Raw genomic sequence first — 11,459 nt, 5'->3', positions numbered from 1 at the left:
TGCCGGATCCCCAGTTGTTCTTGGTCACCTCTCATAGGTGTCTGCCTGTAGTCACGGGGCTGAAGATGAGTGGGCAGCTCATGGAGTAGCTTCATTTGGCCAGTGCATGGTGGCCTAGGCTTCCAGCCTGATGTCTGGTTCCATGCTTTTGGAAGTTTGCTTTTCTTCTGAAACTTATGTCCTAATCAAAGCCGAATTTGTATCTGTAGAGCTTAGAAATGAAATGTTACAGTGTGGAGACGCCTGACACAAAGGTAAAGAATATTATAGGAAAAGCCATGCCAAAAAAGCATTCGCCCTTTGCTGAGGGTGGGATCTTTTCCTGTGTATTGTCTTACCTACCTGGGTTGCTCAGATTTTGGTTTTCCTAGGGTTGTATAGAAAATGGCTTCTTTGCAGTAAAAAAAAAAAAAATAATAATAGTAAAATTTTTTTAATTGTGGTAAAATATATGTAAAATTTGTCATTTTAACCATTTTAAGTGTATATTTAGTGGCAGTAAGTGCTTTGTTGTGCATGATACCACTATCCATTTTCAGAACTTTATCATCCCAAACAGAAACTTTCATACATTGAACAGTAACTTCCCCCAGCTTCTAGTAACCTCTCTTCTGTCTCTGTGCCTGGCTTATTTTGCTTGGCATAATGTTTTTAAACTTCATCTGTGTTGCATCATCGGTCAGCATTTCATGCCTTTTATGGCTGAATAATATTCCATTGTATGCGTATACTACATTTTGTTTATTCCATTCATCTGTTTTGGACACTTGGGTCGTTTCCTCCTCTTGGCTATTACGAATAATGCTGCTGTTCGGTGTACCTGTATCTGTGCCTTTCACTTCTTTTGGATCTGTACCCAGGAGTGGAATTGTTGGGTCATATGGTAATTACGTGTTTTAACTTTTTGAGTGACTGCCAAAATTTTTTATAGTGGCTGCACCATTTTTTATTCCTACTTAAAGATTTTTTTCCCTCACAACAAAAAGATAGTTTTCTTTGTGAAGTTAAAGTTGATTGGGCCTATATGCACTAGCTCATTTCTGTTCCATGAAGGTTTGCAAATCTTCCCTTCTCTTTTCCTGTTTCTGGCATGAAATTAAAGCACCTTGGGCAGGGAGTTGGCCTCTCACTCCCATCTCTGTTAAAGCCCCTAGGAATGTATGAAGGCCTAGGAGAGCACAGTTTCTTGGGAATGGCTTCTTGATAGGTGGGATTTAAGGAGTGCATGACTATATCTTTCTGTTCTATGAGCACTTAAATTTGAATGTGTCAGATCAAAGTCAATATTAGCCTTGTGTCAGATGTAACCGTGTGGAATTGTAAACCTGGCAAATCAAATACTGTCTTTCATATTGTGCTAACATATGGACCCTTTTTTTCCCCTTCAAATTCAGTGAAGGAGAGCGACCTACTCAGAATGAGAAGAGGAAGGAGAAAAACATAAAAAGAGGAGGCAATCGCTTTGAGCCATATGCCAATCCAACTAAAAGATACAGAGCCTTCATTACAAACATACCTTTTGATGTGAAATGGCAGTCACTTAAAGACCTGGTTAAAGAAAAAGGTAATGGTACTGGTGGTCGAGTAGGGTAAGAAGGTTGATGTGTCATCTTTTCTGTGGCTAATTCCTTGGTTATTATTTTGTCAGTGGAAGTTGATCTGGGTAGAGCGTGTGTTCTGTCCAGGCTTGAGAGTTAAGCCGCTTTACCCACCCTACTTTTTTGTGTGGTCATATACCTGTGTGTCAACCAGGGTGGTTTGTATGGTCCTTTGGCCTACAAATGATTTTACTGGCTTAATATGGTTAATAGGGCTTTGATTAAGCTGAGGGGAGCCTCTTTGTGTTGAGGAAATTTTTTGATTTCTTCATATTAGGTGGGAGAGGTTTTTCCTTTTCTTTAAAACATTTTTTTAAGCTTTTTAATTTTGGAGGGAAGGTAGTTTGTTTAAATTTTGTGGATGTCTTCCTGGGTTCAAAATTTGGTAGTTGGAACTTGTGCTGCTTAGATTCTAAATTCTAAAACATTAGCTTGTATTTAAACTGTTAGGCTTTTTCCCCCCTGGGAAGAAACCTGGGTTAGGTTGGCAATTGGAGAGCTCAAAATAAGGCATCTGCTACATAGTGCTGTGCTTTCAGGCACACTTCAGTAGCGGCCTGGTGTCCAGACTCTGGCCTAGGGCAGGGGGAGCAACTGAAGCTCTGCTGCCACCAGGAGGTCCTAGGAGGCTGGTTGTCCCCACGGTCCTCTGCCTCACCCCCTACCACATGTATCCTCTGTGCACACTACGTGTATCCTCTTTCTTTCCACATTCTTGTTCTGGGCTTTTGTCTTCCTTTCTTTCCTGATTCTTGGCCCTGCTGGTGGCACTCAGGGCTAAAGAGATTGCTCAGCCCTGGTTTAGACGAAACTATTGATAGAGAACAATGTGTCTGATGCCTTGAGGTCTCCCTCAAGGGAAACCTAGAATCAAATTACCCTTAAATGGAGTCTTTTTGAAGGACTGAAAGGTATTGGTTTTCTGGAGCATTCATAATGAAAAGAGATTCAAGCTTGAATTGTCAAATGATTAACCTTTCAGTGGCAGAGATGCCACTTGGATAGGCCATATTGGTATGTGTACTGGTGCTCCCAGCATTGGGTTTTGAAATTACGATTGGCCCACTGCCATCATTGTCCCATCACTTAATTTGACCATGACATGCCAGAAACACGAGGCACTGTGAACTTCTCTGTATATTCATGTAGGCTGCTCCCATGTAGTAGTTCTCCAGATAACATGGATGGAAAAACGTTCGGTGTGAGATTTGTTTTCCTGCCTTGATCAGCCAAATCATTCCTGCCAATGCTCCTAGGGCAAGAGTGAAGTTTCTTCTTTTTGTCTGAAGGGCGTGTCACGTGGCATCCCAGATGCAGTGTTCTTGGTTTTTGGGACTGCTGCTTCAATACAAGCTTAGAATTTCTGTACAGTACAGTTGGGTCTCATTCGAATTAGTTTTTGGAATAACCCCCAAATTTGTGTTCTCGTGATTTGGTTGAACCGCTGAATTGATACTTCCATTGATAATAAGGTATAGTAGTTCCAAGAACCAGGAATGTGGCTTTGAAAACGCAATTGTTAGAATTTTGTAAGAGATTGCAGGCCAAATTATTTTTTTATTTTTAGGAGTGTGTGAACCAGTTTTGGGACATGATGGATAAAGTAGGTGACATTTTTACTGCTTTACCATTCAGTAATTCGGTTTGGAAGCCTTAAAGCTGGTAGCAGCAGCAGCCATGACGTTTCTGGATGTAGAAGCAGTTCACCTCAATTTCCTATTTTGCACTGTATTAAGTGTGGGGCCAGCCTGGTGGTTTATTTGGATACTTCCAAACTGGTTCTCATATTCCCCTGGCATACTGCTACGAATGCCCTGGTTCAGCCCTTTCAGTGTATTTTTTTGGTGGTGTAATTTAGAATTACAGGTGTGCAGTAAATAAGTTATTTTAAACAAATTTTAAAATGTTCTTGTTTAGAGCTCCCCTGTATAGGTTAAATTAATTATTTTTCTGTTTAAATTACTTGTATTGTGGGTGAAAGGGTTTCATAAGAGAATTTGTTTTATGGCAATGCTTCTATTCAGCATGTGAGGTCTGAAGAAATTTACTGTTCACATATATAGGTCTCCTCAAAAATGGTCGTATTTTTATTTATGAGATTTAAAATTGCATTTTTATTCATGTCTTGGTATACTGGTAATATGTTTAGGTGGTTATTTGAAATCTGAAGTATTTACCTGAAACCCGTTGCGAGTAAGTTTTCCTTGTTCGAAGACTTGTTACTGCAGCTAGGGGCACTTAACACCCTAAAAGCACCAGTCTGAAGGTCACCTCCAGAGTGGGCCAGCTGTGGAGACCTGGCTTATTACAACCCTGCCACTCTTCAATGGTCTGCATTTTAAAGAGTTTTATTGTTTGAGGAAACCAGCGGAATAAGCTAGAAATTAGTTGTCTTCAACTTAAAGTTCTGGAAAATGTCCTGTCACTGCCATACTGTCTAACTGCTGTCTCTCAGAATTGGACTGGTAGCTTTGAAGTGGCAAGACAGGAGCTTTTTTAAGGCTAATCATGCCTGAGATTCCTCATGTACCCCTCCCTGATTCCTGATCTTTCTCGCCTTCTTGGCCACTAAGTGTATATACTTCGTCTTAAATTTGAGCATTTAGCAGCATTCTAGGAGATCCTATTAATGATACACGTATTGTGTGAATTGGTCACTTTGCTTTTTTCCCCAGGATGGGGTCAGAAAGCTTGTTTGGTGGCACTATCATGACATCAGCATTGCTGAATATAAAGAGAAAATGTATTGAGAGCTTTGCTTTGTCCTGAGCCAGGCTGCCTTTTTTTGCTCACGCACCCCACCCCTCCTTAAGTTTGGGATGTGGATTAAACAGATTTCACAGCCTGTAGAATTGCGTGGTGAACTTTCCCCTTCCTGCTCTAAGTGTCCTAATGGAGCAAAGGAAAGGTTTCTGTTGTCCTTCTTTTTGATCATACTGATTTTTTAACAGATAGTGCATGGAACAGATGGCTGCTATGAGAACACCAAAGGGTTGCTGAATTGAAAAAAAAATTGAGAGCCAGTGTAATAGGAGATCAGAATTGGAGATTGTTCTATCAGGTTTGCAGATGCTTTCACAGTCTCACAGCCTACCTGATTTTCATCACTGGGGACAGATTGGGATCATGTGAAAAGTGTTTGACCATAAGGAGTGGGTGGAAAAGGTGACCTTGGGAATTTTAAATTTAGTGGTGTGCTACATTACTGCAAAGCCCTGTGTGGATGAAGAAAGCTCGTTATTGGGCTGCTTGTTCTGGCCTAACCAGGGTGTTGGCACCATCGAGGTAGGGCATTTGTAAAGAGACTGGCCTGAGCTGGACCTGCAGTGAGTAAACATGGAGCACAGTTTGATGAATAAAGGAACGTCAGTGATGGAGTTTACTCTCAGTCAGTCCCAAGTTTACCAGCAGTCAGTTTAACTTGTGTAAGCAAAGATTTCTTTAAGCACTTAATCCTCTGTCTTCATTTAATGGATCGCTTTTTTTTTTCTTAAGATATATTTATTTTGAGAGAGAGCGTGCACGCGAGAGTGTGCTCGCTGGGGCAGAGGCAGTGGGAGAGAGATGCAGAAGCGGACTCCACATGCTGAGTGTGAAATACTAAAGTGGGGCCTGGTTCCACGACCCTGAGATCATGACCTAAACCAAAATCAGGAGTTGGACACTTAACCGACTGAGCCACCCCAGCGCCCCTTGTGGATTGTTTTAAGTAAATTTCAAATTTCAACTGACCAAAAACTGAGGCCCAGAGGGCAAGTGTAGTCCAAAAGAAAGTCTCCGTTGGCTCTTGAAGACAACCTACATTGTGGGTTTTATGGAGCCAGACTTTATTTTCAATTTAAGTAAAAATCCACATCCAGTACTTCCTTTTTTTGGAAATTCAGCCTGCATTTTGTGAAGACCTGTATGCTAATGCATTTGTGTCCGTGGGCAACTTGGGTTGAACCCCGACAGTGTAGCCTGCCTTCGCTTATGTGCTAGTTTTTGATTCAGTTAGAGAATTAGTGCTCTTCTGCTGTTGCTATGGAAGTAGGAGCAAGAATGGGCCCAATAATTATCTAATTTGTCCATAAAACAAGTAGTCCTTCTGTAGAATAGTTACTTTTCCAGGTTTCAAGTTGTCTATTAAAGACGCAAGCTTTCCAAATTAAAATATGCGTTTGTTCTGTGCGCCCCTCTATAAGAGTAGTCACCTGAGGGGTGAGTGTGTTTGATAACGTGCCCTGCTTTTGGGAACCATCCCCCTCCACCCTCGCCTTTATAGGACTTTTCACATATGAATTCTCTTCAGTGAATCTTGGCCTCCGTCCTCCCATCTGTTTTTTTGGTCCATTCCAGAGTAAATGAAAATACAGACGCAAGTACTGTTTGTATTAAAAATATGCGCAGGTGTGTTAAATCACACTAGCTCCTAGTGACTGCCCTGACTTCTTTTTGGGTTGCTTTTTCATTCTGCTTATCCTCTTGATGTGTTTTATGCTTGAGGCAATGTTTTTAATCATGTAAATGTTGGTTAAAGGCGTTTTGTTGGAGCATTTTAAAATAAAGGTAGGTGAAAACATTTGGTATTAGATTTCTCAGTCTTAGTTTTTTCATTTAGGTATTTTGATATTTAAAGCTGCAGTAGAACTTCCTAGCACCTCCTTTTGGGATTCCATGGATCCCATCCATGTTCAGAAAGGGAGAGGAGCAACAGTGTTTTCCATCAATAACCTGGGAGTTCCATTTGGGCGAGACTGTTGCTACCGGCAATTTAACTCTGCGTCTCAGTCCTAACTCACCAGCTCTGGTTGATTTGCTCTTTTAAACTTCATTTCTTTGGATGTGACAAATTTTACCTTCAGTGTTTCGTTGCTAGTTGTACTGACTACACTTTGTTTTAATATTGTAGAACTAAAAGAGAGATGGTCTACTATTATCTTCCTGTAGGGAAGTATGAGCAGCACCTCTTGCAGATCCTGTAACCCTGATTTGCTTACATCTCGGTATTGATGTGGACTCGTAGGGTAGAGGTTGGGAATGTATGAGGAACATGGTTATTATTGATGCTCCCTTGGGAACAACACTACTCATGCTAGGGCTGCAATGGCTGCCTAACCTGTGGCTAAACTGCTAGGATGGAGGGTTTTTTTAATGTAATTTTTTTGTTTTTACTAAACAACTATACCATTTGGGGAAAAACAATTTTAATCAAAGTTTTGGTGCTAAGGATTGATGTTGGATGTGTGCCATCACTAGAATGTTAAGTGGGAAAAGTCCTAATTTCTAAACCTAGCTTTTTGGAAAAAAAGTTTGGTTTGGACTTGCTTGGTTTCTAGGTTGCAGTGACAGCTTTTTGATAAAGTGTCTTTATGGACACAGACTTGAAACTTATCAAATGCAACAGTATTTGAATTCCGACAACATAGTTACAGTTGTCTTGAGTTAGATATTGTGATGGTTTATTTTTAAGGTTACTAGATGGTAGTTGCAGCTTGTAGAAAATAAAGTTGAGGTCTCTTCACTGTCTTGACACTATTTGGCATTTTTATCAAAGTGGAGATAAGGCTGTTGGTCCTCAAATGGCTGCTGCTGTTGAAATGAATGGCTTTTTAAAAACAAGGCCTCAGGAATGGCCATACCTTTTTTGGAATTGCTTTCCTTTTGTAAGGGTAAAATAAAGCCAATTTGTGTGACTGTCCCTTGGCTGTGATCATTTTTAGTTTGCCCCGCTGGAGTGTATACTCCAAAAGTTAAATTATACTGGTCCTTATTTTTTTCTTCATTTCTTTGCACTGATTCTCTTTCCTTCTTATTTTGTGCAAAGTGTTGGTTTGGTTCTGTAACATTCCAAGAAAGGACAAGGGGAGGTGACTTTGAACACTTGGCCTTCTTGTTGTCAACTGCCATGCAAATATCTTATTAATAAATACGCCCTTTAAATTGTTAATTTTATTTTAAAAGTAATTTTATCTTACATTTTAATCTTTCTTTGCTATTATTTTAAAATCCTCATAATTTGAATATTCTTTGAGCAAAGGAATTAGAATAGGCGGGACTTGCTGAGGCCATTAAGAGGTTTACTTTTACCCTTGTACTGTTAAACCAAACTTGAACACAGAATTGGAGGCGGCTTTACTATCATAAAAATAAACTTAAAAAAAAAAAATATTCCTGAGGACAAAAGCACTTTCTTGGCTTTGGAGAGCCTGCTTAAGAGATTGTTTTCTCCAAGTTAACACTTCAAGTTTTTGTTCTCTTTGTGCCATCTTCAAGTTCAGCAGCCATTTAGGTGGTTGTCTTCTCGATGGATTCTAACATCTGGTCATGGTGGTCATGAATTGGCAATCCAAACCTTGAGGAAAATCTGCGAATCTTTTGAAATGCTTTGTTTTCTACCCCCACTTTGTGTAGTTCAGAATCATGTGAGTCGTCTTAACTTGTTTAGTTGCAAACTGAGCTCTAAATTTGCATTTATCTGTGTCTTTCAATGGGAAGGATGAGAAAGCAGGAAGAATAAAGCCTGGCTTAGTTCACTGAAGAGAATCCAGATGCTGCTCTGGTTTATGATTGGATACTCGAACATTCTACTTCTAACAATTCTGGAGCCTAGTGCCATATGCAGGACCAGCTACAGATTCTGTGGGCCCCCATGCAAAATGAAAACTGAAGGCCTCTTGTTAAAAAATTAAGAATTTCAGAGCATTAAACTAAGCGCGTGGCCCTCCTGAGTGCAGGGCCTCGGGCGGTCACGCAGATTGCACCTATGCAGCCGGCCGCACCGTGTGTGTGCCTTTGAGCATATATACACTTGCACGTCCTGGTAGTTAGCATTTGAGCTCAGTTCATTGGCATTGCAGCTGGTGCACTGTTTACCTGCTTTCACCCGTGGGAGTGTATTCTGTAAAACTGTTTGCCTCCCTTCCCCAAAAAAGTGAAGCGCGCAGACTTCTTTCCTATAGATTTGGATTGCCTCTAGTCATGAGTGAGTATTCCAGACAGGGAAATTGATATGGAAATCTGTGGAAATAGCTTGTTTGTGGTGGGAGGAAAATCAAGGACATAATTGTTAACGAGTCTCACCTACTTTTACTGCACACCTGTAATGCCTAGTTTGGTGGTTTAGAGCATATGGAGTGTTTCTGGGCTTTCTTATAAGGCAGAGGCTCCATACAAGGTTGCTGATGATTGTTCTAAATTCCCATTGTTTTCTTGGCTTTTCTCCCTTGGTTTATGTGTCGTCTGGAAACTGATTTGTAGTTGGTGAGGTAACATACGTGGAGCTCTTAATGGACGCTGAAGGAAAGTCAAGGGTAAGTGTCTGAGAGAATTTCTTCTGTGGATTTACTACTTGAAAAATGTAACTGTATGGTGGCGTGGAACCGAATGAAATCAGGAAGGCAGTGAGTGCTCATGTTATAGTAGCTATGTTTGATTTTGCCAAACATTTGAGTGGGGTGGGAGGGGATTTGCAAACGGGAGTCCCGCTTTTCCAAATGGCTGGCCAAAGAGCTTTTTGGTATTCTGTTTGGATGCCCAATTTGGGTAACTGGGGACCAATAGCAGCATTGTCTCTTTGTTAACAGAGGAATTGGCTGTGTGTGAATTATGCATGGAATTTTAGCGGTGGTATATTAATGTAAAACGTGTGTTCTTGTCTAGAAAATGTTACTCTTGGTCGTTTGCTGAATTTGAAAGTTGTGTGAACCAAAGATTCCGAAAAGTCGCCTTTGTGCCAGTAAATTGTAAAACAAATATTAAAACCTGAATGTTTATTAAAGAGAAAATAAATTATTTTGTTGTGCAATAGAATGGCTTAGAATAATCGAAGGATGAGCTTTAATTTACGGAAGGGATGGATTTAGGAGGAGTACGATAAGGAATTGACTTGAGTACAGAGAGAAGCAGATCTAAAGTTTGTGTGATTTCTTGGAGAACCTGAATTTAGGTCTGCTTATTATAATTTCAGTAACTATAGTGCAATGCTGGTAATGTGCAGGCAGAGGAGATAATAAGGAGCCCAGCTTTTAATAAGGAAGGCTAGGCAAGACATTCCTGTGAACTTCCCCTTAGAAGGGTTAATTTAAAAACTAACTATGTTACATAAATCATATTTGTAATTTATGTAACTGTCATTGATATTTACTGTGTTTTTCTTTTCTTTTTTTCCCTCCCTTTCCTTGCTCTTCTGACTGGTCTGTGGCTTCCTCCAAAGGGATGTGCGTAAGTATTGTCTAGTTACTTATTGGCAATTGAGCCTTCTAAATTGTAGGACTGGTTTCACTCATCTCCTTTTGACTCTTCATAGCGTTGTTGAATTCAAGATGGAAGAAAGCATGAAAAAAGCTGCCGAAGTTCTAAACAAGCATAGTCTGAGTGGAAGACCACTGAAAGTCAAAGAAGTAAGCTCTTGAAACAATGTGGATACCATTTATAATTGTCAAGTTGTCCCTGTTTGGAATTAGGAAAAGACAGAAATAGTCCTTGACTACGTTTTACGGAGCAGACTGACCTGTTGTTTTTAAGGAAGAGGGTCGGTCACAGGCTTCCGTAGTCACTCCTGTAAGAACTTTGGAATAGTGGCCGAGCGTCCTGAGCACCTGCTGCTGACTGCCTTCCTAACATCTGTGATTTGTCTTAGAGCAGCCTGCCTTGTTTTTTCAGGGGTGCTCAGACCAAGCCCATGGGGTGTGTTTGCTCCTGTGTGTTAAGGGAATCTACGCCTACAGTTTTACCCATCCTGAACCCTATTCTTTTTTAGCCCACCTTTTTTCTTTTTTAAAGTGAATTTATCATTAATCTGCTTTCATATCTAATTCAAACCAGATATCTTTTCTCCCTTGAGGAAGAGGAAAGTTTTTGTTGATAGACCTCTCCCTGACTGACTTTTACTTTTTAGAGGAAGATTAGTAGATTCAGAACTCAGGAGAGGATGGTAGGGTTTAAGGTTTCTGTGTGTTGAAGAGACACATGAAAGGGCAAAGAGTTCAAGACTAGTGTCAATGCCAGAGTTTCACAGACCTATCCAGGCCTCACACGAGTCAAACACCTGAATAACATGAACGACTGGAGTACCTCGGTGATCTAGAACTGCGTTTTCAAACTTTTGGAAAAAATCACTGATGGGGTTATCAGAAATTACAAAACCCCATTGAAAATTAGTGAGATTCAACTATACCAAGCCTGTGAAGATCTTATTTCCGTCTGGAAGTGTTCTGTGTTATATCAACTAATTCTGTCATCAACCCCTTCCCTTTTTTTTCTTGAGAGCTAAATTTTATACTGATTCATTCTTCCTCATTCCTTTGGCTGGAATTCCTCCTAGCCTGTTGGTTGAGTTCATTTGAATTTCTTGTTATAGATTTCGAGAAATGCTTTCCAAACAACCTCTCAATCTCTGGAGTTTTGGGAATATCACTTTTTGTGAGATCGTGGTCTTAGTTGTCACTGGGTCAGTTAAATGTAACACTTCTGTGCTTGTTTTAGGATCCTGATGGTGAACATGCCAGGAGAGCAATGCAAAAGGTGATGGCTACCACCGGTGGGATGGGTATGGGACCAGGTGGCCCAGGAATGATTAATATCCCACCCAGTATCCTAAATAATCCTAACATCCCAAATGAGATTATCCATGCATTACAGGCTGGAAGACTTGGAAGCACAGTATTTGTAGCAAATGTAAGTAAATGGAAACATTGTATGAGGTAGAAAATCAGAACTTTATGAAATCTTATTAACATGTCATAAAAGTAGTTTTGATGTTCAAGAAGAAAAACATTTAAAAAAGAGAGTTATGTTTGGGGTACCTGGGTGGCTCAGTCGGTTAAGCACCTGACTTTCAATTTTGGCTCAGGTCATGATCTCAAGGTCCTGGGATTGAGC

The 11,459-nt window shown here is 40.3% G+C and overlaps 1 protein-coding gene across 1 annotated transcript; it reads left to right on the top strand.

The window, feature by feature from the left end:
* The first annotated feature begins 1,373 nt into the window (after positions 1 to 1,373).
* Positions 1,374 to 11,413, top strand: LOC121100383 (heterogeneous nuclear ribonucleoprotein M-like). Its single transcript, XM_040620962.1, has 6 exons — positions 1,374 to 1,564; positions 8,838 to 8,890; positions 9,793 to 9,800; positions 9,886 to 9,979; positions 11,064 to 11,102; positions 11,220 to 11,413. Exons 2-6 carry the CDS (start codon positions 8,867 to 8,869, stop codon positions 11,283 to 11,285), a joined length of 231 nt encoding a protein of 76 aa, XP_040476896.1. The 5' UTR covers positions 1,374 to 1,564; positions 8,838 to 8,866; the 3' UTR covers positions 11,286 to 11,413.
* Positions 11,414 to 11,459: the final 46 nt, after the last annotated feature.

Source organism: Ursus maritimus, unplaced genomic scaffold (assembly GCF_017311325.1).
Source record: "Ursus maritimus isolate PB19 unplaced genomic scaffold, ASM1731132v1 scaffold_392, whole genome shotgun sequence".
Lineage (NCBI taxonomy): Eukaryota > Metazoa > Chordata > Mammalia > Carnivora > Ursidae > Ursus > Ursus maritimus.
This window is presented reverse-complemented; position numbering and strand designations above follow the sequence as displayed.